At 51.3% G+C, this 26,122-nt stretch overlaps 1 protein-coding gene across 10 annotated transcripts in view; it reads right to left on the minus strand.

Annotated features, from left to right (window-relative positions):
* Window positions 1-1,234: 1,234 nt before the first annotated feature.
* Window positions 1,235-26,122, minus strand: part of FAM219A (family with sequence similarity 219 member A) — a 52,839-nt gene continuing 27,951 nt past the window's right edge. For 4 of the 10 annotated variants that reach the window (XM_056117267.1, XM_056117264.1, XM_056117268.1 and 1 more), the window contains 5 exons: window positions 6,953-7,001; window positions 3,583-3,685; window positions 3,248-3,328; window positions 2,009-2,063; window positions 1,238-1,727 (listed from right to left, as the gene is read on the minus strand). In XM_056117267.1, coding sequence (XP_055973242.1) covers window positions 1,569-1,727; window positions 2,009-2,063; window positions 3,248-3,328; window positions 3,583-3,685; window positions 6,953-7,001 — 447 coding nt within the window. In that variant the 3' untranslated portion in view covers window positions 1,238-1,568. Of the gene's footprint in view, window positions 1,728-2,008; window positions 2,064-3,247; window positions 3,329-3,582; window positions 3,686-6,901; window positions 7,002-26,122 lie in introns of all 10 variants that reach the window. The other 6 variants (XM_056117261.1, XM_056117263.1, XM_056117259.1 and 3 more) reach the window with 4 other exon arrangements.

Genomic DNA, 26,122 nt, shown 5'->3' on the forward strand with positions numbered 1-26,122 from the left:
TGAGTAGTCTGAGGCTTCCCTTTTACTTTGCTTTGGGGACAGTCCCGGGGGAGGGCCTTGGCCACTGCATCTCTCCAGACCTTCATCCTTAGCTGTGGGCAAGCACCCCAGGCAGCAGCAGCAGCAGCAGCAGCAGCAGCAGCAGCATCTACTTCCTGATATCCAGACACCCCTGAGCAGCTTACACCCACCAGGTAGCGCCCCCCCCCCCCCCAGCACACATTCCCACAGACCCTTGGCGTGGGGTTAGACAGACCCAGGTCCCAGTCCCCCCTCTCTCGCCTGCCCACAGAGACTTTCTTGGGAAGCCGCCCTCGCATTCTTGGACACCCAGATGCAGCCCTGGACGCCTCTCTAGACGTGCCTGAGAGGACGCTCCTCGAGGCAGGAAAAGGCTGTCGTCGTAGCCGCAGTTCGTCCTGGTTCATGCACACTGAGGTCTCAGGAAGGCCAGCCAGCAACTTGCCCAGAGAGCTCAGCTGGGCCCAGAACCGACACTGTCCACAGATGCCTTATCCTTCCCCTGCCACGGCCACTGACACCTACAGTCCACGCAGGCATCTGGTGGACACGGCACACAGACCCAGGCCCCAGAAGCCATGGACACAGCCACCCTCTGCTCGCTCTCCCTGCCTGCCCGGGACAGCAGCTGCGTGCTCCTGGGCCTCGGAAGAGGCTGACTTGCAATGGGACCCTTGAGGCCAGCCTCACCTCCTGCTTCCAGCCTGGGACGGGGACCCCTGAACAGAGGCTGCTGTGGGTGAGGAGGGGATGGTGGCTGAGTGACAGAGGCTTTTGCCTAAGGGGCCGGTGTGGATAAGATGGCATGACCTCAAACCGACAATCACTAAAGCCTACCTTACCTGCCCGGCACGACCTCAAACTCTCACAATCACTAAAGCCCACCTTACCTACCCCTCCAGCCCCGAGCCAAGAAGAGGGCCAACAGGGCAAAGAGGAGGAAGAAGGCAGTGATGGGGACGGGGCGGGGTGTGCAATGTCCAGCTGGGCAGCTTGGCAGGTCTTCCCGTTTGTAGCCAAGGGGAAAACAGGGTCAGCCAGGGGTGCCAAGCCGGGGGTTAAAGGTGCTGGCCCTGAACCCGCTAGCTCTTGCCTTTCTTCCTCTCAGCCCCCCACCCTTGGCTTGTCAGGCTGTGGATGCGAGTGTTCATGGCTTTGCTGGGGTGGGGCCAAGCCCCTGGCTTTGTGACCCCTCCCCCCTGCTCTTTGCACACCGCCTCCCCCAGCCCACCCCTGGACCTCAGCTACGGGGAGGGGAGGGCGCTGGGCGAGGTCTGCTCTCCCCGCAGGTTAAATGAACCAACAGCCCCCCACCCCCCTACCCCGGGTGGAGAGAGACCCGCTTTGGGTTTCTCCGGCTCCATGGACACACAGAGGTACATGTCCTACCATAGGAGGAAGCAATGACTGGTACGAGGTTGGCGGCTGTTTGGGGATGTGGGGGCCGGGGGGCAGGCGGATGAGTGGCGGGGAGGGCTCTCTGCCCCTTGCCCCATCCAAACCCGGCCCACGGGCCCTGCCCCGCTCGGCCGCGGGGACCCCGCCCGCTACTGAATGTGGCAGGCGGTGGAGGACGTGGCCTGGCAGCACATGCAAGTGGGGTTCACGGACTTGGGGGGGATGAGGTCCAGGTCCTCGTCGTCGGGGATCTCGTCTAACCGGTAGCCGTCCTTCAGCAGCTGGATGTTCAGATCCTGGTTGATCTGCTGTAGGCAAAGGGCAGGGAGGTCGGTCTCGGGGCATCAGGGAGACCTGACGTCTCCCGGGAAGTCCAGGCTTCCACCCTACCCAGGCCCCGCCTCCCCGGGGACCCCACTAGGGCTAAATTAGGCAACTTCCCACAAAAGTATCCATTCCGGTGTGAGGTCTAGAGGCCACGCCCCTCCCCGCCCACCACCCGAGGCCCCGCCCCCAATGGCCCGCTAGGCTCTGCTGGGACGTGGTTCCTCCTGGATGCGTTTAAGGCAGGGAGAGGTAGGGGCCTCACCTCCGCGGAGGAGTAGCCAGAGGAGGAGTATCTGGACATGTCAAAGTCATCATCGCTGGCCATGGAGAGAGAAGACAGGGAGGGGAGTGATTGCTGGAAGCGTAAGAGAAAAACTGCCAGCACCCTCTTCCCCCAAGAAAAGTCAAAACGCTCCCACAGTGCCACAGAATCCAGGCTCAATACAAAACACAGTTGCTGTGTAAAGGGGGCCGGACAGCAGCGAGGGTATCTGCCTCGCATGCGGCTGACCCAGCTTGGATTCCAGGCACCATACTTGGTGCCTCAGAGCCCTGGCAGGAGTGGTCCCTGAGTGCAGAGCACCGGAGCCCCACCAGGTGTGGTTCCAAAACACACTAAAAAATAAATAAAAACAAGAATCGCTTTCTGTGCAAATGCAGTCCTGAGAGGTCCCTTGATCCCCCCTTCTAAATTGACCATCAGGGGCTGGAGCAATAGCACAGCAGGTAGGGCCCTTGCCTTGCACGCGGCCAATCTGGGTTCGATTCCCAGCATCCTATATGGTCCCCTGAGCACTCAGGAGTAATTCCTGAGTGCATGAGCCAGGAGTAACCCCTGTGCAATGCCGAGTGTGACCCCAAAAGAAAAATAAATAAATAAATAAATAAATTGATCATCACCCCCTTGGGTTTAGAGGGGTCAGTGAGGGGGAGCCGGAGACACAGGAGGGGGTAAAATTATTTTTTCCTCTTTTTGCACCACACTGGGCTAATGCTGGGGACTGAGCCTCGGTCAGCAGCATGCAAGGCAAGTGCCTTACCCACTATTTCTTCGCTGAAGTCTCTTGACTTCTCAATTTCCTTCTAAATAGAGCTGCTACTCCCTTCTCTCCCATACACTCCCTCTACCCCCCCTTTTTCCCCTTGTCTCAAATGATCCTGATTTATTGCATTTTCCCAAAGTCCAGGTCTAGCCAGGCAAGTTCCAAGAGGGGGGGAGGAGGCCTCTCAGGGGGCAGGGGTAGAGGCAGGGCCTTGAGCATCACAGCTGCTTTCCAGAGACAGCTTGGGGCCCATTTTATGGGATCGTCACTGACAGCAGCAGACTGTCTCTCCCTCACCTCCAGGTAAAACATTCCTTGGGAAGTTGCCCTTGGCTAGCTGCTGGCTAGCTGTGGGATGCCCCAATCCTGACAATCTAGTGGGCGAGGGCTGTCCATCATTGGTGCTTTCCGTGGGTTCCCAGGGCCCATCTGGCTGTCCCCACAGTCCCCATACACACCTGTCCGTATCCAGGGCCACCAGCGGCTTCTCATCTGGGCTCTGATCAAGTGAGGAGTAGCCTTTATTGGGGACGACCAGCCTGGGTGGAGAATTTGGGAGACTGCATTGGCAACTGGACCACACAAACCTGGCCAGGAGCTGAGTTGGGTCCTGCACCCCACTCCTGCTCCGCGTGTCCCCCGCCCCCCTCATCCTGGGTCCAGTTGCAGTCCACTCCCTTTCAGAAAGGAGCTGGGCCTGAGGAGGGAGGGAAGAGGAGGGAGGGAGACTTGGGATGAGCAGTTGCTGTTGGGCAGGTGGGTGGGGTCCAGGTGGGGTCGCAGGGGCCTGTACCTTGTCCGGGCCATGACGTTGTTCTTCTTGGGTTGCTGGTTGACGGGGCTTCCCATGCTGCCGCTCTTCAGGGAGCCCTTTCGGGCGAGCTCCCGTTGCTTCTCTGCAGGGGCACAGAGGAAGGAATCTGTGTCCCACCCTCAGAGCCCCTTACCTTCTGCTCCAGGCAGCCTGGGCGGGGCTTCCATGGGGAAATCCCTTGTCTCTCTAGAAACCGAGGCAGGGAATTGCAACTCTCTCCCCCGCTTGGTGGAGGCAGTTGTGGGCTGTGCCCAGCTGAAGGCACTCGGGTCAGTGAGGGGCAGGAGCTGAGTATGTGTCAGAGGACTGGATGGAGGGACAAAGCAGCTAGTGAGGGTCTCCTGCAGGCACTGCCTGGCGCTGGAGGGGCGAGGGCCTCTAGAAGGAGGGACGATGTCTGCCACTCATATGAGCCCAGGAGATCAGGCCGGAAAAGGAGGATACGTTTCTTCAGTAAACTCTGCCTCACTAGCGATGTCACGGGTCCCACATGGAGGGGCTAGGGACTTCCTTGGAGGGCAAATCAGAGCCTGAAGGTCTCAAATTCCAGGGGCTGACGGGGCAGGAAGGGAGAACCAGTGACGGTTGTGGAAGGGAGGGGATAGAATGAGGCTCAGAGCGTAGAGGGCAGGAAGCTGGAGAACCCTCTGCCAATCTCTCTTTCTCAGTTCTCTGAGGCTCCAGAGCCTGCCAGGCCCACAGGTCCGGGGGACTGGGCCATCAAATGATCCGCTGCCCAGTGTGTGTTTCTGTCACCAGCAGCCAGGAGTGACTGCCTGGGCCCTGGAGGAAGCTGCATGTTCTTCCCTAACTGTCGCCAGTAAAGACCAGGTGGAGAAGAAAAGATTATTAGGTGGAAAGAGATGTCAGGAGAAAGGTCTCATAAAATAACCACCAGCTCCATAAAGGGAGGACAGGAAGGACATTTCTAGCTACTGTGATACTGGGATTTCTCCTGACCTCCTGGTCCCCTGTCTTTAGCTTTCTCTGTTCATCTGACTGCGGGGGAGGGGGTGGGAGGTGGGGAGGTGGGAATGTACCATCCTCTTTCCAGGCTGGAGGTAGCTGCTATTACAACCCCAGGCCTCTAGGGGGTGCACTCTGCCTTAAAGTTCCTGGTGGTGATTTTCCTGTCCGCAACTGAGATAAGGGGGTGAATTCTCCTAAGGAGCTTTGGTGGTACAATAATGGGGAGGCAAAATGTTATTTTTATTTTATGCTTTGCTTTTTTGGTACACACCCAGCTGCGCTCGGGGCTTATTCCTGACTCTGTGCTCAGGGATCACTCCTGGTGGGGCTCGGGGGACCATATGTGGTGGCTAGGATGGAATTTGGGTTGGCCATGTGCAAGGCAAGCACCGTCCCTGCTGTGTTATTGTCCCAACCCTAAAATGTTATTTTAAAAGCTTTTTTAAACTGTCTGAAACAAAAAAAGAATTGCTAAGAATACAGTGGAAAACCCAAACTATGAACTACTATGCAACCATTTAAAAGACCGAAGTCAGACTGAAGACATAGCCCAGGGGTTGAAGCATTTGCCATGCACTCTGGCCCTGCACATGGACCCCTGAGCACTGCCAGAAAATGACCCTTTAGCACAGCTGGATGTGGTCCAACCTCCCCCCTCTCAAATAAGATAAAAGATTTTTAAATTTTATTTTATTTGAGATAAATAAGGGCCCCAGAGCTTGCTCACAGGGCTAGAGCACATGATTTGCAGGCAAGAGGCCCAGGCTATATCCTTTGCATCTCATGGTCCTTTGAGCACCACTGGAAGTGACCCTGTTGCACAGAGCCAAGAGTGGCCAATGAACACCACTAGGTATAGGAAAAACCAAAAATCAAACCAAAACACAAACCAAACAACATCAAAAGAAAAAAAAACCACCCCTCCAAATAAAGAGTAAAAGAATGAAGTCATTCTTATTACTCTAAGTACAAAATAAAAATAAGTTTTAGAAAAATGTGATCAAAATGATAGCACTTAAGCGAAAATACAAAATAAAACTGGGAACATTGAAAGAGGTTGGAATGATCGTCTCTAGGGAGGAGAATGTGAGGAGGGAGGGAAAGAACTCATCCTCGTTAAGATTCTTCTATTGTTAAATTCAACGGTAATGATGGGTTCCATCCCTAGCTCCATGCACACAAAATTAAACCATAATGAACATATAAAACTGGCTGCAATTGGAATCTGATGTCCTAAGAAGACGAACCAAGTTCAAGGAGCGAACTGTCCTTTCCTTTAGAAAAACAGCCTGAGGGGCTCCCGGAATGAGTCTGGCAGGAGAAAGAGTGAAGTTAAAAAAAGAAAAAAAGAAAAAAACAAAGAGAAAAGAAAGCAAAAAAGAAGAAGCGGCCTCTGGGAAGAAGAGGTGACCGCAGCAGAGGGCACCGGGAAAGCGCCCCGAGGTCAGAGAAGATCCCTTGTTTGGCAGGCGGACAACCTGAGGATAAAGACAGCAGGGTGGCAGGGATGGTGAAGTGGAGGCGGAGAGCTTTTATTTCACTGTCATCTCTTTCCTGTACACACTATGTTGTAATGTCTCCTCAAGAAACCAAAGCTTTGGAAAGTGTTCTACTGAGAAGTTTTGAGTGAGTGAAGCTTTGGTCCCTGGAGCTCTGGAGGGAAAGGGGCAGGATTTGCTGCGAGGAGGAGTGGCAGGGGTGGGGGTGGGGGGTGAGAACATTTGTAGGAACTAGGGGATGAAAGCTGAGAGCCAGTGACTTCAGAGGAGCAGGCTGCAATCTTAGATGACTTTGGAGTGGCCAAGAGAGTGAACACCCAAGAGAAAGGTCACCCTGGCGAGGGATGTGGTTTTCCTAAGAAACCAAAGGGGGGCTCCCTCAGACAGAGCCCAACTGGGCCCTAAGATGTCGAGATGCGCTGAGGAAGGCGTGGGGAGGTGGACTTAGCTTCTAGGCTTTGGGACCCTCCTTTCTTCCACTTCTCAGGGCAGCCAATACACCACCTATAAACAAGGCAGCTTCCTCTCAGCCTGGTCCAAGTGTTTGACAAGACGTCCCACCCTTTCTCTGCAGTTCTCTGTGTGCTTTTACCCCTGAAGTTAGCCCCTGGAAGACCTGCCCCCCAAGACTGCTGGGCACTGCAGCAAACTAACTTCCTCCTGGCCTGGAGGGAGATGCATCACTCCGGGCATTTGCAGTGATGGTCGTGTTGAGTCTCGAAATGGTCTAGACTGAGAACTGACTTCTTTGTGGCCTCTCCTTGCCAGAGCTTGCCCAGGGTACCTCGTCTACTCCCCACATCTCCCTCACCGCCCCCAGACACACTCACCCAGCTTCATTTGGAGCGGGGATGGTTTGTAATTCATGGCTACTGACTCACCCTCCCGGGCGTCACAGTCTCCGTCGGAGATGGAGGCGGCAGCTGGGTCCTGGAGGGATAAAGCAGAGAGAACCAGAGTTGTTGAGAAGCAAGTATGGGGCGCTGCTCTCAGCCTGGAAGCTGACCTTCCTGCCTATCTGGTGAGCTTCCGTGTGTGTGTGTGTGTGTGTGTGTGTGTGTGTGGTGTGTATTTTGAGGGGGGAGGTGGGGGGGCGCAGTGGGCAGCAGGCAAAGAATTCTGGGAAGAGGGATAAACCCATCAATTATGACCGAAAAGCCAAGGATCTAGCCCCAGTCATCTGGATTTCTGTCTTCAAGGTTCTCTGTGATCCAGCCTCCTCCAGGAAGTCCACCAAGATCCCTTTGACCACCAGGAAGCTTCCTAAACTGGTTACCCTGCTCCTCATGCCCTTTCTGTGTGCTGCTTTGGAAAGGTTGATCTAGCTTCCTGTGACATTCTGGATGAAGGTCAACATAGGTGCTTTGTGAGATAGGCCTCCTTCCCCTGTTTGTTCTAGTCCTGGACAGGTCCCTTGACAGGACCCAGGGAACTGACTGGCCAGGCCAGGTTTCAAGGTGGCAACCACTGGGTTGTATTGAGTTCTGACAAGGAGTTCTCCATTTTGTGCATCCTACATAGGGTCTCCTGAAAGGTTGATGGGATAGGGCACGTGACAAGACAATGACAGACCAGCACAGGGTCAGTAAACCCTATGCTTCTCTGAGCGCCAATGTGGGGCCCAAGTCCATGAATGACAAGCCAGGTACATTCTGGGTAGTGCCCAGGCTGCCCAGGTCAGCGTCCACCTTAGTCGATGGTCAGTCTAAGGGATGTGGACTGCAGAAGGGATCGAGTTGTGCCTGTTCTGCCTCTAGAGGTGTCAAGCTCAGAGACAGACAGAACATTCTAGAACTTCCCCAGTGTGTCTAGCTCGGGGAATCTAAGCGTCTGCTGGTAACTCCACAAGAGAGGAATTAAATAGGGAAGCTTCTATTTATTATTTTGGGGGGGGGGCCCTCACCCAGCATTGCGCAGGATTTATTTCTAGTTTTGTGCTTCAGGAATCCACTTCTGGTGGGCTCAGGACCACATAAGATGCTGGGGATCAAACTTGGGTTAGTTGCAAGCACGGCAAATGCCCTGCCTGCTGTCCTATCACTCCGGTCCAGTTTCTATTCCCTTTAGAAGGAGGCAGTCGGAATGAAAATAAGTTTGTCACTAAGGGGGACAGGAAGAAAGTCTCGAACGTTTGGTTTTGTCTATGTGTTTCCCAACCCTTCCAGGGTGTCAGGCCCTGGGTAGGCTGTGTGGCCACGCCGAGGTTGTGTTTGAGTTCCTGAGGGCAGAGCCTGGGCCTCCGTCCTCTGCTCAGACCTGACCCCTCATCCAGGGTTGAGGAGGAGGAGGGGCAGGGGGCTCAGGAAAGGTTGATGCTGCAGCACCTGCATCTCAGATCACTTCCGGTGCCACAGGCCACTCCCAGACCTCCCTCCTCTGCCCCGCTGGCCCACCTCCTCCTGGAGATACTCCTGACAGCACTGTCTATGGAGAAGCTTTGGAGAAGCAGGCTGCTGAGGCCTCTCTGAGGTCACCACCATCTCCCACGGGTCATCTGAAGAGGGGACTTGCTTTCCCCCATAGGCCACGGGGAGACTCATTCCCTGAGCAATCCTGGGCGGGGGGTCTCACAGGCTCGGTCCCATAAATGTGCCGGGGGGGGGGGGAGGACCCCACCGGGAACATCCCCCTCAGCATGTTCCTTGACTGTTGACGGCATTCACACGTCCCGAATCCCAACCCATCTGGAAGTAGTTTCCTTCCGATCCTCAGGACATTGTGCTCCTGAGATCATTTCACCTCTTTGACCATCGTTTCTGTCTTGCCCTCAGCTCTCCTTTGTCTCCATGGGGAACGCCCGATGTCTCTGAGAGTTTGGATGAGCGTTTTCCCACTGAGGACATGCATGCGGCCTTGTATGCATACACCTGCTCTGTGACCCTCCGCCCGTCCCGGGAGGGTGCGGGCACACTGTCCTTTCCCTGTGCCGGACTCTGGAGGCGGGAGCTGCAGCCCTGGGGGCAAAGCTGTCTCTCCCGAGCTCAGGTGCCTCTGTCAGAGCCGCTTTCTATCTGGAACCTGCGGTGTGGTATTGGGAGTTGTTGGGCAACTCTGGCCACAGGGACCCACACAGAGTCTTTGAGGCCTTGGGGTAGGCCCTGTTGGCATTTGACCCCTGAAACTGCCTATCCCTTTGGGTCATGAGCCAGGGTGCAAAGCGCTAGGCTGAGAGGTCCCATGCTGAGCGCCCCTCACTCAGCATTGCCCCTGTCACTTAAATCCTGTCTTAGAGACAAGAACAAAGGTTTCTGGCACAGTGCCTGCAAACACAAGCCCTTGCTGTGGCCTTTCTTCATGTCTTTCCTGAGAAACACAGCCAAGGCACTGAGACCAGCGCATGGAAATGTAATCAGGGAGATTAAATGTGAAATAGTCATGAATATAAGTATCAGAGAGGAATCCGGGCAGAAGGAAGTGTCTGGCTCCAAGAAATTAGGGAGAATTTAAAATGCCCCCAAGGACATCTGACAGGAGTTAGCTAGATCCGGGAACCAGAGTGGGGATTAGCAAGATTATTAATAAACACTCAGCAGAGACAAACAGTGAAATGCATCTCTAACAGCAACCCGTGTTTCTGCAACCCTTCAAACAAATTCTCCAAAGACTGCAGTGATGATTAATAGCCCAGTCACACTGTTTCTGGGACAGGATATATATGCTAATGGCTAGTGTAAAGTCAATATAACTAGAGGAAGACAAAAAGTACAAAGAGGATCCTGGTTCAGTGTGCTTTCATTAAGCTGTATTGCTTAGCCCTGTGCCCTGGGTGAGGCTGAGGGTGAGACAGAAGCAACAGGGTGCATGTTGTCCAAGGGCTCTTTCCTGTACTGACCCACTTTCATCTCATTTATTTTATTTTTTTGCTTTTTGGGTCACACCCGGTGATGCTCAGGGGTTACTCCTGGCTCATGCACCCAGGAATTACTCCTGGCGGTGCTCGGGGGACCATATGGGATGCTGGGAATCGAACCTGGGTCGGCCATGTTGGCTGCGTGCAAGGCAAACGCCCTACCCACTGTGCTATCGCTCCAGCCCCATTTCATCTCATTTATATATTAGCCTTTTCATGAAATTTCAGTTTGAAATGTTGGATAAAGGATTGCTCCTTTAAAAACAAACAAGGCTAAGGCTCATTTGTTAATCAATCTGATCTGTGAAAATATATTTTACTGGTCTGGGGAAATAGCAGAAAGGGATGAAGCACATGATTTACGTGCTAGGGTCTGGGTTCAATCCCTGGCATCACATGCCTACCCCCAAAACCTCCTAGGAGTGACCGCCAACCATTGATCCTGGCATAGTCCCCTGAGCACCACCTGATGGCCCCCAAACTAAATAAAAAGTTTATTATGAAAATTGTTAAACTTAAATAAAAGCAAAAAGACAGATATTAAAGAGAAAATATAGTGGAATATACTATCTACTATCTACTGCTATATTAAAGAGAAAGTATAGTAGAATCCCAGGTTCCAATCAGCAACTTCAACAAACATCAACTTCTCAATCCATCCTTAAGATCCTGCCTCTTGCTTTAGTAGTTGTGTGACTTGGGCTTCATTTCTCTGTAAATGGACTCACTTGTCAGAAGGATAAGTAGGGGTTTATGTTTGTAAGCCCATATAGTACACACCGAGGGCTACACAGTACACACTGTACATTAAATATAGTAAATGCATTATACTATATAGTATATATGGAGCACTACATAGTATAAACTGAGCCTTACATAGCATATACTGAGCACCAAGTATAGTATACACAAGCACTACATAGTATTTATTGAGCACTATATAGCATATACTTAACACCAAGTATAGTCCATACAAGCACTACATAGTATATACTGAGCACTAAATAGCGTATACTCAGCACCAAGTCTAGTATATACAAGCACTACGTAGTATATACTGAGTGCTATCCAACATATATTCAGCACTCAGTGTAATACACAGGAGCACTATATATATACTCAACACTGAGTATCATCCACATTGAGTGCCATGTCAAAGCTCCCATGCACTGGTCAGCAGTGCAAGCTTGGTGAGGACCACGCTGCCAGGTGTGCCCTGAGAATAACTGAATGGATCATAGCTTTGGTCCTGGTATCACGGTGGGGGAGATACCTGTGGGAGAGGGGCCCCTCCACAGGATAAGGAGGGACCAGGGTGCATTATGCCTCCTTTCTCTCCCCCTGTACCCTGTTGCAGGCTCCTCACTTATTAACGGAGATACAGACTAGGTCTGTTTTCAGGGAACCCCTTAGGAATTATCAGATAAGAAGAGGCATGAAAAGTAAATGGGAAAGAATAATGGGGGAATGAGGGTGATGTGGTCAGAAAAAAGGTGACAGAGAAAGACACCTGCGATTGGAAACCATGAGTTCACCTGTTGTTTTTATTTTATTATTATTATTTTGCTTTTTTGGGTCACACCTGATGCTGCACAGGGGTTACTCCTGGCTCTTCACTCAGGAATTACTCCTGACGGTGCTCAGGGGACCATATGGAATGCTGGGAATCGAACCCAGATCTGCCACATGCAAAGCAAATGCCCTACCCACTGTACGATCACTCCAGCCCTGAGTTCACCTGTTAATTCAGAGGCAGGAGGAAGGAGAGTCTGAGACATGTGTGAAGGTTCACAAGCAGGTCAAGGAAAAGTTGGTATTCTGCCATATTTGAAGTAGGCAGTGCGGTGAAAGGACATGAAGTCAAGGGTTAGGAGGGTTAATACCATAGTGAGAGATGGGCTTTAATTTTGTCCTTTTTTTTCTGGTGTCCCCATCCTCAAACCGTACTCAGGGGGACCAAGGTCATTCTTGGTCAATTGGGACAGTGATTTAATGCAAGTGACAGAGTGGTGCTTCTCAGGTCCTGCAGTATTGGTGGTGGGGGTCTCCACGACCACCTTAGAAGTGCTTAGCGACCTCCAGGGCCACATCTGGCAGTGCTGGGGGGCCATGTGGTGCCAGGGATCAAACCAGGATTGGCTTCATGCAAGGCATATACCTTAGCTCTATTATCTCTGGTTCCTAATTTTGTTCTTTAGTCATAAGATGATGGGAAAACAATGAAGCCATAACAGGGGAGTAACAGGATCATACATGAGATGGAGAGGAACCTTCTGGTCATGCCCCTGGATGAGATGGGACTAAGGCTAAAGTCTTGGTAAGGAAGCATAAGTAGGAAAGAAGTACAGCAGTGCTAGCCAGGAAGGACAGGGGCCAGAACTAGGCAGAGGGCAGAAGGACAGGAATAAGAACCCCAAGAAGGTGGGATTAGCAGCCTTTAGAGGTAAAAATGTAGGGGCCCAGCTTTCCTTTTTTTTAAATCTTGGAGCAATGGGGTATTTCTTGCTAAGACACTGCAGGAGAAGACAGCGACAGTGCCAGAAGTCAGATGTGTGCAGTTTGGAACATGTTGAGTTTTGAAGTGTCTTTTAGGGACCCAGATGGCATTAGTAGTTTATGGGGGGTTTCAGGGAAGAAGCCTGGCATTATGTAATAGAAGCCACAGAGGAGAATAAGCCTCTCTGAAAGAATAAATGGAATCAGATTCAGAACCAAGGTTGAAGCCCTGAAGAATATCCAACCTCAGGACAAAAGTGAAAGGAGACTGGTAAAAAATACAGTGACGAACCAATGAAAAGATCTATGGCCACCCACATAGAATTTCAAGAAGGAAATAATCAGCAATGTCAAACAAATGGGTCCAGATGATAAAGCCATTTAGAAATAAGAAAGTCATAGGTGACCTCAGCAAATATAGTTTTTAGCTAAGGGTAGGAATAGTCCAGATTATAAGATATTTAGGTGGAAATAAAATAGTAGAGGTATAAACCATGAAATCAGACTTGTTTTTCAAAGAGCCCAAGCTCAGAAGAGATAAAAAATGGATGGCAGAATGTTCTGAAGATGAAGAATTTCTTTATTTTTAATCCTCACCCCTTTCTAAGTTTTAGTTTTTGGGCCACACCCTGCTGTACTCAAGGATTACTCCTGGCTCTGCACTCAGGAATCTCTTCTGGAGGGATTGGGGACCATATAGGTTGATGGGGATAGAACCTGGGTTGGCCCTGTGCAAGGCAAACACCCTACCTGCTGTACTATTTCTCTGGCTCCTGAAGAATATTTTGGGAGCCACCTACTAAAATGGCAGCGAGGTTAAAATGGGTGGAGTGGCAGATAACACTGGAGCAGAAAAGGGGGTAGAAAGGAAATGGGTGAAAAGCAAAGGTTTTGGGGAAAGGGGGGGTCTTTGGCGGATGACCTGGAAGATCAGAGGAGCTTCCAGGTAGAAATCTGCCCGCGGTTCGTGAGATGGTGGGAGCTCTCCACGGTGCTGAATGGGTTCCCCTGCCTGAGCATGGTGGAGGGTAAAGACATGGTTTCCTTTTATTCTCTTCAGGGAAGGCTTCTTACCTCTAAACAGCCATTCTCTAGAAAAGGAAACTAAAATGGGCTTGGAATGAAGTAAAAAGAGGTAAAGTGTTTGTGCCAACATTATCTAACCTTTCTTTGCCAAGCACACATGAATCTTCCACTAGCTTTAGGAGGGAGTTTGGTGAATACAGCTCTGGATTATGAAGTGCTAAAGGTTATTTCTGGAATAGTCAAACCTTTTTTATTTTATTGGTTTGTGTGTTTTGGGGACACATCAACAGATGTTCAGGGCCTACTCTTGGCTCTGAGCTCAGGGATAACTCCCGGAGGGGCTCAAGCAACCATATGTGGTGCTGTGGATCAAATCTCAGTTGACTGCATTTCAAGGCAAGCACTGTACCCACTGCACTATCCCTCCAGCCTCTGTATAAATCCAATCCTAACCCTACCCAGTTCCCCTATGTGAAGGCAGGAAGCAGGGCAGAGCTAGAGCAGAAACAGAATCAGGAAGAAAGGTAGTTTTGATAAAGAAACAGGAAAGCAGCCTCTCTGAGTGTACGGTGTATTTATTTATTTTTTTTTGGGGGGGTATCAGTAAGACAGATGAGCAAGATAAGACATCATAGACCAACTCTGTTTCTGTCACAATTTGGCCAGAGGGCAGCTCCTATTAGGAACTATCTGTCTATGATTCCTCTGTTCAGATCTCTGTCATTCCTCCAAAACATCTCTTGTCAGTTGGGGGTAATAAACACTCATAGAAATAACATTTTAGAGGAAGAGTAAGAAAATACAGCTCAGTGTCCATGGCAGCGTAGAAATATGACACTTGCAGTCTGGGTGCTCCTTAAGCTCTCTACTCCTCTCAAAAGGTTTGTTTATTCCATCTCCAAGGCATTCCATTCCCATGCATTTCTCACTCCACACCTCAACAGGGAAACCACTCATAAACGGGCTTTTACTCTAATGTGTTGGGAAGGGCTGAGTCCAATTTGCTGATTGCTGGCATCTTCCATCTTATTCCCAAACTTCCCTTCTTCAGGATTTCCCCAGGAGTCATCTGCATTTCCTGGCAACTGGTCAAGATTTCGGGGTCTGAGAGATAGTACAACAGGTAGGGTGCTTACCATGCATGTGTTCAATCTGGGTTCGATCCCTGGCATCCCATATAGTCTCCTGAGCATCTACAGGGATAATTATTAGGTGCAGAGACGGAAGTAAGCCCTCAGCATTACCAGGTGTGGCCCCCAAACAAATGAAACAAAACAAATTTCTATCCATTGGGAGCATATTAAGACCTTAAGGGTCCCGCTTAAAGGGTAGAACAAAGACCTGACCTCAAAGGGGTCAATCCAGGTTTGATCCATGGCACCACATATGGTCCTGTGAGCCCCACCAGGAGTGCCCCTGAATGTAGAACCAGGAGTAAATCCTGAACACCACCGGGTGTGACCCAGAAAGAAAACACAACAAAAATGAAAATGAAACTGGGAAGGTGGACTAAAGGATGACCCAAGACTCAGGACTGTGGTCTAAGAGCCAAGGAAGGCTCAGGGCAGGGAGTCAAGAATAGATCTGAGGCTCTGAAGAAGCAAACTCAAGTCCCCACCTGTCCCCTAGGCTTCAGGCTCTGATTTTTTTTTTGGCTTTTTGGGTCACACCTGGTGATGCACAGGGGTTACTCCTGGCTCTGAACTCCGGAATTACCCCTGGTGGTGCTCAGGGGACCATATAGGATGCTGGGAATTGAACCCGGGTTGGCCGCGTGCAAGGCAAACTCCCTACCCGCTGTGCTATTGCTCCAGCCCCATCCAGGCTCTGATTTTACAGCTGTTCTATCCTTTCAAGCTTGACTAAATATCTGCTCTTATAATTATTATTTTGGTTTTAGGGCCACCCATGTCAGTGGTCAGGGCTTACTCCTGGCTCTGCACTCAGGATCACTCCTGGAGGGCCCCTATGCTGGGATCCATCCTGGGTACGCTGCACACAAGGCAAGTTCCCTACCTGCTGTGCTATCTTTCCGGCCTTAAATGCCTGGTGTTAGATACTATCCAAGACCCTAGAGTAAGAGCTGGGGATGGAGCTCAGTGAGAAAATGAATGCTTTGCATGTATGAGACCCCCTGATTTTCACGGCGTGGCCCCACTTTGATCCCCAGCACTACATGGCCCCCTGAGCATTACCAGGCATAGCAATGGAGGACCCATCCCCCAGCACAACTTGGGTGACCCTGATGACCCCTGGCAAGGAAGGGCTCAAGCAGCGCTGGGTCCTAGCATCAAACCCTATAGCCCGGAAGCTCAGAATGATCCCTGGGCATAGCTTGAGAGGCTCTCCAAATTAAAGAAGTACTAAGAAAAAATGCAAATTAGCATTAGAAACACAATCTGCTCTCCATTTTGTTACAGTTTTTGTAACCTTCAGTATAACAGCTATGTGATATCCACAGGAGATGTGCAATAACTTTTTCTTGGAGGGGGTGCTGTGGGAATTAGGCCATATCCATCAGTGCTGGGAGGTTGTTCCTGCAATGCCTGGGGACCAAACAGGGCTTGGCTGCACACAAGCGAGGCAAGTGCTTAACCCCTGTACCATCTCCCTGGCTCTAACTTACTAACCATTTTTTTTCATTTGACATTTAGTTACTTGAAAAATTTCACTTTTAATTTAAAAAAAAGGCTACACTGGGACAGATACAAAATGATATCTCTCATGCACAGTGAGGAAATACCAAATGACCAAAGGCAACAGAAATTGAGAACTGGTCTTCAGTAGGGAGTTTACCACAGCAGAGGGATGGGGGTCAACGGTGCAGGGAAGCCCACACTCTGGGCGAGGGTATGGTGTTGGAATGTTCTGTGCACAAAACCCACCATTAAGAGTATTATAAACCATGGCATTATAAACAACAGTATTATAAACAGTATTACACAAAACCAGTAGTTTATAAATACCAGTATAAAATTAAAAAAAAAATTTTTAGCCACACTGAGTGGTGCTCAGGTTTTACTCCTGGCTCTGTGCTCAGAAATAACTCCTGATGGGTTCGGGGTGGGGGTGGGGGTACACCTTATGGATGCTGGGGACCCAACCCAGGTTAGCCACATGCAAGGCAAGTGCCCTACCCACTGTACTATCTTTCGGGACCCCCCAAATTAAAAAAATATATATTAAAAGAAAACAGCTACATTGAAATTCCCTGAATAAAGCAGAATCGTTCAGTCAAAAAGCGTAATCGCTTTTAAGGTTATTAATGCATCTCGCCAAACCACTTTCCCAAAGGATTGCTCCATTCAGAGATGCTTCCAGCCTTGACTGAGAGCCACAGCTGGGTTCTGGAGCTTCATTTTTCACTGAGTGCCAGGGAATTTCAGGTCACTACATCTCGGCCCCATCTTTGAGGCTTTCTGCCTCCTTGACATTTACCTGGGTTCCTCAGAGCAGTCTCCTTTCAAAGCACAGAATTTCCTCAAGGCATCATCTGACAGTTAAAATACTTCTGCCTGGAGGCCACCCGTGAAGAACAAAGGGTGATTAGGCTGTTTCAGGGGAAGATGGGGGGGTGAGTCACTGCAGCACCCTGGCACCAGCTGAGCCAGCTATACCACAGTACTGGTCCTTGGTCAGCTGAACTAGAAACTGCAGTGCCAGGAGCAAACCTTACTGGCCGGAGGTTGTGTCCTTGCTTTCAGTTCTGGGGGAGAGAACGAATCTGGCTCAGTGATCTCAGGGCAAATGGCAGCTCCTTCTCTCTCTCTCTCTCTCTCTCTCTCTCTCTCTCTCTCTTGCGATTTGTATACATTTTATTTTCATAAAATAGTTCACAATAGTTCATTACAGTTAATATTCAAACACCCACCAAACCAGCAAGCATCTTCCAACCACAATAAGAGGGAAGTGTGTAAAGGTTGTTGATTTCATTCTGGCATCCTTTAACTTTAAGCCGTATATAAAGAGAATACAAGCAAATGTGTTAAAACCAAACACACGTGTGCTGCTTTAGGTACATCAGTAGGCTAGGCTAGAGTATTCACGGCCACGCGCTCCGGGAAAAACTGCATCACTCTCTTCCAGGAGCTTTGTTTTATAGTCTCTGGATCTTGGCCGTTGATAACATGGCCCCGGGGGGTGGGGGGTGGGGGTGCAGGGGGGAAGTTTGTGGGTGTGACTGCCAAGCTACTGGAAAACTGGGGATCTGGGTGGAGGAGGCCCAGTACCAATCTGAGCAGGGGTTTAGATAGCTTCTACAAATCCATGATTTAGTTTTCCAAAATAGCCACTCCAAAATGAGACAGAGCAGAATGATGAACAAGACGAGGCTAGGACTGTACTGTCAAAGAACTGGGATTCATTTTGAAAAACCACTGATGCTCAGGGGTTACTCTTAGCTCTGTGCTCAGGGCCTATTCCTGACTCTGTGCTCAGAGGTCATTCCTGGCAGGGGCTCAGGGAACCGTATGTGGTGCCAAGGAACAAACCTGGATTGACCACATGTGAGGCAAGCACGCTGCCCGCTGCACTGTGTCTCCAGTCCCCAGATTGATTTTTGTTTTTGTTTTTGGGCCACACCTGGTGGTGCTCAGGGCTCATGCCTGGCTCTCCACTGAGAGATACTCCTGGCGGGGCTCAGGGGACAATACAGGGATCAAACCTGGGTAGGCCACATGCAAGGCAAGAGCCTTCCTTGCTGTACCATCACTCCAGGCCCTGGTTTATTGATTTATTTATGGTATCCACTGAATACCAACAAAGGGGTGGGCAGGGCATAACATACCCGGGAGGGAATGAATAATTGCGACCCACTTCCCTGAAAGACTTTAGTCTGAAGATGGGGAGAGGGGCTGGAGCAATAGTACAGCGGGTAGGGCATTTGCCTTGCACACGGCCGACCCGGGTTCGATTCCCAGCATCCCATATGGTCCCCTGAGCACCGCCAGGAGTAATTCCTGAGTGCAGAGTCAGGAGTAACCCCTGTGTATTGCCGGGTGTGACCCAAAAAGCAAAAATAAAATAAAATAAAAATAAATGAAGATGGGGAGAGGCTGGGTTCACCAATCACCTTTTTCAGGACACCAGGGGAGCCTCCAGGGCACGGACACCAGAGGAGTGGCAGAGGCACAGAGGGGAGAGTGAAGCGAGGAGGCTTGTGGCCCCCTGGATGCACAGGGTCCGGCCTGGGCAGGGCCTGTTTCCACCACACACCAGCTGTTAGATTGCCAGGTTTGGAGCAGTGGTTAGTGAGGGTTCACAGTATTTCCACCACTATCAGTTGCTGCTGCAGTTACAACTTCTACTTCACCAATCACAGCCGCACCCTCATCCCCTCATTTCTGAGAGGTCAAGAACAGCAACTCAAATCCTCCCTTGCCACTAAGAGGCTCCAACAAGTCTCCCAGAGATGGGCCAAGAGGCTCTAGGGAGGCGGGTGCAAGAGTGTACTGGGAAGACAAGCGGGGATGCAGAGTCCTCAGAGAGTGTAAGAGATGAAGCTTCGGGCCTGAGCGATAGTTCAGCGGGGAAGGCACTTGCCTTGCACACAGCCGACCGGGGTTGGATTTCCCTGAATCTCTTACGATCCCCTGAGCCTCGTCAGGAGTTATTTCTGAGTGCAGAGCCAGCCCTGAGTATGGCCAGGTGTGGCCCAGAAATATGAGAGAGAGGATGAGGGAGGGAAAGAGAGGGGTGGCCACAGAGGGTTAGACCCATCCAGAGGCCAGTTCTGCATTTTCCTCCCCTCTGCCACCACACTGTGTGTATGTGTGTGTGTGTGCTTGTGTGTGTGCATGTGTGTGTGTGACAGAGAAAGAGAGAGAAAGCCAGAGAGAGAGAGAGAGAGAGAGAGAGAAAGAGAGAGAGGTGTGCTAGTTAATCGCAGAGACTAGCGCAAGCTCAAGGCAAGTCTGCAGTGAAGCCAGCCAGTGGCTGGTTTCGCGTCTCTCCAGGGAAACAATGCTCATTTGCTGAGAGTGATGGTGCTGGTCTCTGCGGGCGGGTTTTCCCAGGCTCACGGTGGTCCAGGCCCATCTGTCACTCCCCGGTTGGTGCAGAACGCGGTTGCGTTAACTCCGGGTTACAACCTCATTCCCAAGGTGGGGATAGGCAGCCCTACTGCCCAACCTCTGAGGAGCACCCCCTTCGCTCGCCCCGCCCCTCCCAGCTCCTCTCCACCAAGGCGGATACTCCTCTTCTTCAAAGCTGCCACTGATGCTGACACACTGACTCAGCCTCCACCCTCCACCCTCCACACCTGCTAAGCTGTCTGTGCGTCTTTAGGAGATTGCTGCTTAAATAATAATAATAATAATAAGCGGTAGGGCATTTACCTTGCAAGCCACCAGCCAGGCTGGGCTGGGTTCAATTCCTCCGCCCCTCTTGGAGAGACCGGCAAGCTACCAAGGGTATTTCGCCCGCACGGCAAAGCCTGGCAAGCTCCCCATGACGTATTTGATATGCCAAACACAGTAACAACAAGTCTCACAAAGGAGACGTTACTGGGCCCGCTCGAGCAAATCGATGAACAATGGGAAAAAATGCAAAAAATGCACATTATTATTTGGGTCTGACCTGGCTGTGCTCAGGACTCACTTCTGGCTCCATGCTCAGGGATCACTCCTGGATGTGCTCAGGGGACCAGATGGGAATGCCAGGAATTGAACCCGGATGGCTGCATGCAAGCACCCTGCCTTCCATATTATCGCTCTGGCCCCAAGTGCTGCTTAAATTTGAATATGCTACAAGTTCCCTGGGACTTAGCGCTGAAATGCAGATTCTGGTTCAGGGCCTGCCATGGTGCCAAGGCACCTGCAGAGCATACAAGCTCCCATACGGGGACCCCAAAACTCTTAGTGAGGGGCTCTCTGAACAGCAAGACTCCAGGCCAGCCCTGCTCTACTCACACCACCCCTGGTATGTGTAGACAGTCCCTGGACAGTCCCTCCTAGAGCCCTCTGCCCCTGCCAGCTCAGGGGTTGGACAGTCGTCACAGGTTCTGGCTGTGCCATGTTTAACATTGGGCTATGGCAAACGGCAGCAAAGACTCCAGATTTCTAGTTCTGTGTGTCAGGCAGTCCGTGCAGCCCTCAGAGGAGCTGCCTATGTGATGGGTTTTCTGGAATCCAGAGTGCCTGCCCCAGCAGCTATGTGAATCCGGCAGAGGTACCTGTCATACCCCAGTCTCTGAGTGAGCATGGTGATGGGCTGATTGTGATCTCTCACTCTTCAAGCCACCAAGAATGCTTTTGTGTAAAAACAAAAGTCAAATCTCTAACCACTTAATTTTTTATCAACGGACCCCTCTAGGTATTACAATGGAGTCAATTAACTGCATGACTTCACGGGAAGAGACAGTGAGAAATACTGCCAGTCTACACCTCCAGTGCACCAACAAGCACCTCTGTTTTAGGTGCTCGGTGCACCCAATCAGGCAGGGCACAGAGGTACAGGTGAAAGATAGCCCCATGACAATTGGGCCACAGCAAAGCAAGTCCCAGCCCATATCCCGCCCTGCAGCTGCGGCAGGCTGACAACACCAGGTACCCCCATCTCCTCCTTGCCCCTGGAATTCACCAGATAAGGCCACAAGGCCGGAGAAGGCTTAATGAGGCATCTCCTTGCCCTGGAACCCGCCTAACAAGGCCCAACACCAAATACCCCCATCTCCTCCTTGCCCCTGGAATTCACCAGATAAGACCACAAGGCCGGAGAAGGCCTAATGAGGCATCTCCTTGCCCTGGAATCCGCCTAACAAGGCCACAAGGTCGGAGAAAGCCTAATGAGGTACTTTCTTGCCTTGGAATTCACCTAATAGGGCCATAAGGCCAGAAAAGGCCTAATTGACTGCCCCGTGGGAGGGCCTGCTGACAGGTACAGAAGAGAGTGGCTGGTGCTGATGGCTTGTTGCAAAATGATTGGCTGCCTGTGTGCAGTTTTTAATGTAATAGTTCAAATGTATTGGAAGCTTTGTGCGCAGGCTTTTTCTGAAATGCGCGGGAAGATACCCTATAAAAAGCCCCCTTTGAAGGGGCTCGGGGCTTTTCAGCCACTGACAGTTTGCTGTCATGCTGTGAGCCCGAGCATGCTCGAATAAACCTCTTGCTTTTGCATGGACTTGGTCTCTCAGAGTTTTCCTTGACAGGTGAGGCTGTCCTGAGCTCGGACCCTAACACAGGAAGGCAGAAGACCATCCGTCTCAATGAGGCTGAACTGATTTCACCCCAAACCCTGACCTTGGGGATCTACTGCATTTTGCAAACACCATGTGGGGGTGATGAGACCCCATGTTTGTTTGTTTGTTTTCAAAAAGAGGTTTGAGGCTGCTGCCAGATCCAGACTACCTGTTTTGATGCTCTTTGATGCATTTGAACTAACCCAACAAGCTGATTTTTTTTTTCTGTGAAAACAATACTTGGTCTGTGGAATTAAATCTTGGTTATGATTCAAAAAACTCCAGAAGTCCCTGTGTTTCCTGGCCTGAGGACGGTGCTTTTCTCTTCACTCACTCCATAACCTCGCTTGTTGCCTACGAGGTCACATCTGGGTTTGAAGGAGGCCTGGAATAACTATTTCCAGGAGTGACCTGGCTTTCATGGGGACCCCCAATTTCACAGGTGGTAATAACTGCCTTACTCCTATTATAACTTCCTCTCTTCCCCTACTCCCTTCTTTCACTCCAGGGAAAAGTGCCGTGTTGGCGCCTCCGTGGTGACTTCGGGCCTATCCCAAAGCTGAGATTGTTATTGTCACACTCTCATTACAGTTGGGCGGGATGCAGAGACTTCTTTCTCTGTGTGTGAACTGACGGTCTACAGAGAGAAAAGCCCAGATCCTAGACTCCATCAACCCTGGGCTGCTCTGGATTCTGAGAGAATTTTGCCACCCACCCACCCACCCCCTCCCTGGCCCGGCTCCAACCAGCTGCAAATTGTCTGGATTGAGCCGCTGCGACACGCTGATGTTATCGGCCCCAGGGCCTGGAGCATAGAGATAGGAGCGGGCAATGGCGCCGTCTCACCGGACGTCCGTAATGTAATTTAGTGTCTGAAATCCAAGTATAAAATCATGAAAGCTGATGTTTTTTATCTACCTCCGGAGGGGGGCAATGGTGTGGAATTCCCAGAGGAACCATCTGAATAGGGAAATGGTTTCTGTCATGTATTAATAAACAGTTCAAAGCCCTGGAAAAAAATGCACAGAGAGGGTTGGCAGGGGGAGTTAAGTGCCTCGTTTCTCTTGCCTCTCCCCTCCTCCTCACTCCGAGCTGTGCGGCTAGACGAGATGCGCTTCATGTGTGTGACGCCCAAGTGGGGGTAGAAATGGCCTCCTGCGAGAGAGCATCCGGGCCGAGGGAGACGGCACGGGCAGGGGCCTCTGCTGGGGTCATGTCAGGGAGTTCTGGGTGGGTCCTGATGAGCCCGTTTTTGATGAGTTATTCAGAGAAGGCCAGAAAGGATGGCAAAGAAACCCTCACTTGCCGTGCCTTCCTCTGCCTTTCCCTAGCCACACCTGTGGTCCACTCCCCAGCTTTCTATTTTGTTGTTGTTGTTGTTTTGGTTTGTGGCCATACCCAGCGGTGCTCAGGGCCCATTCCTGACAGTGCTCAGGGGACCACATGTGGTGTCGAGATGGAATCTGGGTTGGCTGTGTGCAGCCCATTTATCTCTCACTATCTCCCACTGTACTATCTCTCCAGTTCCTGCTTTCTATACTTTCACCCCTGCTCTTTGTTCCTCCCTATGAAACACCAAGACCTTCTCAGTTCAGTCCCCATTTCTGGAAAATTTATTGCCCTTCGTGCTTCAGCAGACCTGTCTCGCAAAAGCAGCTTCCTGGGGTTCGGGACTTTTAAATCTACTTTCCTAGCCCCTCCCCCCAGGCAGTCCTTTCATGTCCTCAATAAATCTGACGCGATTATTTGTATAACATATTTGCTTATCAAGTGTTGGTGAAGGCAGGACTGTCTGTCTCTGCTGTGTCGTCTCAGTGTCCAGCAAAGGGAAGGACAGGCTTCCGTCTGATGAGGGACTGCCAGGAAGTTCAACAGAGGTAGCAAATGGCTGGTGGCCTGCCAGGACCTTGCCTAACCGTGTGCTGGATGGATGCTGCAGGTGGGTTTTCATTGGCGTGGTAGTCCTGAGAGACTGCCTTGCAGGAGGAGTTTCCTGAACCCTGACTCTCTTCCTCTCTCCCCTGAAAGCCTTGTTAAAATCGCACATCAGGTGCACAGCCAAGGCAGCAGCTTGACTGGGTCAAGTTCTTGTTGGGAACTGAGCAACATCAGAGCAGACCCACCCAGTGTCCTCTGTGACCCAAGGGCCAGCTCAGATTTTGGAGACTTCTATAGTCATTGTTGAATGGGGAAGGCTCAACTCATTTGTTTTGGGGCCACATCCAGTAGAGCTCGGGGAACTTGCTACTCCTGGCTCTGTGCTCAGGAGTTACTCCTGGTAGGGGTCAGGGGATCATCAGGGGTGCCAGGGATTGTAGTGGGATTGGCTGTATGCAAGGCAAGTACCTTGCCCTTTGTGCTATCTCTGGTCCAAAAGGCTAGTGGCAAACAAGGGGTGTAGGAGAGTAGCCAGCGTGTAACCAAAACCACCAGGACGTTCTGGGAGGGAGGAGCTGCTCAGACCCTCTGTCAGTTTGGAGTGTTTGAGGGACACGAGGGGCTTATGATCAAGTTGGCCAACAGTGAACAGCTCACGGCAGGCGAGCTCTCAGGAGGTCAGATCAGGGTGAGAAGGTGGCAGAGGAGAACACTAGCCCCCTCCATAAGTAGTCCAGTGCCCGCTGGGGCTCTGACGCTGAGTCTGGACAGACTGCTCGGCTCTCAGAGGGCCAGGTCTGTTTGGATTCAGGCCCTGAGAATTTGACTTTCTGAAAAAGTCTTTCTCAAAACCTTCTTTCCCCAGAAAGACCCTCCTGGGCAGTGAGTAAACAAGCTGCCCCAGGTCAATGCCAGATGGCAGCCCGGTGTTTGGAATTCGAGGGCCCTTCAGTCCCGGCCAGCTGCTCCCTCCCCGGAGTCCTGATCCGTTTCTTCTTTGGAAAGCCCAGGATTGTATTCAATTTACTAGGGTTTGTGGTCACATAATCACGGCCCTTAAAGACAATACTGGCTACAGAGCATGTGCTGTCAGGAAGGCAAGCATGCGGGCTAGGGGAGTAGGGAGGGCTTTGCCCGCTCCCCTGAGAGACAGCGGGCCAGAAGCAAGGTCTGGCTGAGGTCAGGCCTGTTCTACTTGAACAAAAACCAACACAAACAACTCTCTTGGGATCTGGCAGAGTCCTTATCTGTTCTCGTGTCTTCTCTAGACCTCCTTGTGTGATGAAAGCCTGCACTTCACCCCACGGTAAGGGCCTCTCCTGGAAGCTGGAAAATACTTTCCACAGAAAATACCAGCCCCAGAGAAGGGGCTGGGCTGAGAGGGATGCCTGGACACGGGTGCCCTGAGAATCTCTTCGTCCGTGAGTTGGTGGCCACCTTGCCAGCACCCCCCGTCTCCAGGAGCCACGTGCAGCTGCGGCTCTTTAGGTGGGCAAGGGCCACCTGACTCCTCTGACCCTGGCTCTCCCACGTCTATTCCTGCTCCTTGAACACCCAACATTCTCTTCTCTCGCCCTACCCCCTGCACCCCTGCTTTTCACTGACGCTTTTTTTTCCTTTTTGGTTCACACCTGGCTATGCAGAGGGTTTACTGCTGGCTCTGCACTCAGGAATTACTCTTGGCAGTGCCCAGGGGACCATGGGATGCTGGGAATCGAACCTGGGTCGGCCGTGAGCAAGGCAAACACCCTACCCACTATGCTATCGCTCCGGCCCCTCACTAATGCTTTAAGCACCCGCTTCTTTCCCCCAGGAGTTTCTTCCAGGTGCCTGTCATGTACTGGGCTCTAGGCTCAGTGGGTGTCTTCAGGAAGGGCCCCAGGAGTCTATGGGAGGTGAAGACAACCAGATCCAAGAAGCAGAAGGGGCCTTAAAACAGGCCTGGAGCGGGGTTAGCTGGGAAATGGGATCGCGAGTGTTTTCACAGGCTTAATCTATGTGGACTTGCGTCCCTCCTCGCTCAGCAGCTCGGGTGAGCTTTATTGTTGTCTTTACTCGGGTACGGGGGCTGGTACCTGGGCCTTACACAGTGGGGCATGTCAGGAGTCACAAACCTGGCTCCCCATGCAATCTTTTTTGTTTTGTTTTTAGTTTACTAAAACTGTGGGGAGGGGGCTGTGTTCCCAGTGCTGCTCAGCCAGCCGAGCCTGTAGTTCAGTGTGAGGCCCCAAGGATGTGCTCCTCAAGCATGTGGCGTTGGTGATTCTCGGAGTGCTCAGAGGCTAAGCTTGCTTGGGGACTTCCAAGGCTGAAGCAAGTGATGCTTGGGTGACAATGTCATGCCAGGGATGGCCACAACAAGGCCAGCATTTTAGCTCCTATACTATTTTTCTGGTCCCTCCTAGGAGAAACTTTTTTTTTTTGGTCATACCCGGTGATGCTCAGGGGTTACTTCTGGCTCAGCACTCAGGAATTACTCCTGGCGGTGTTAAGGGGACCAGCCGGGATGCCGGGGATCAAACCTGGGTTGGCTGCATGCAAGGCAAAGGCCCGACCTGCCTGCTGTACTGTTGCTCCAGCCCCTCCCCAGGGAATCTTAAAGTGAGAACACAGAAATCTGTTTGT

The sequence above is a fragment of the Sorex fumeus genome, unplaced genomic scaffold, assembly GCF_029834395.1.
Source record: "Sorex fumeus unplaced genomic scaffold, SorFum_2.1 ptg000034l, whole genome shotgun sequence".
Taxonomy (NCBI): Eukaryota; Metazoa; Chordata; class Mammalia; order Eulipotyphla; family Soricidae; genus Sorex; species Sorex fumeus.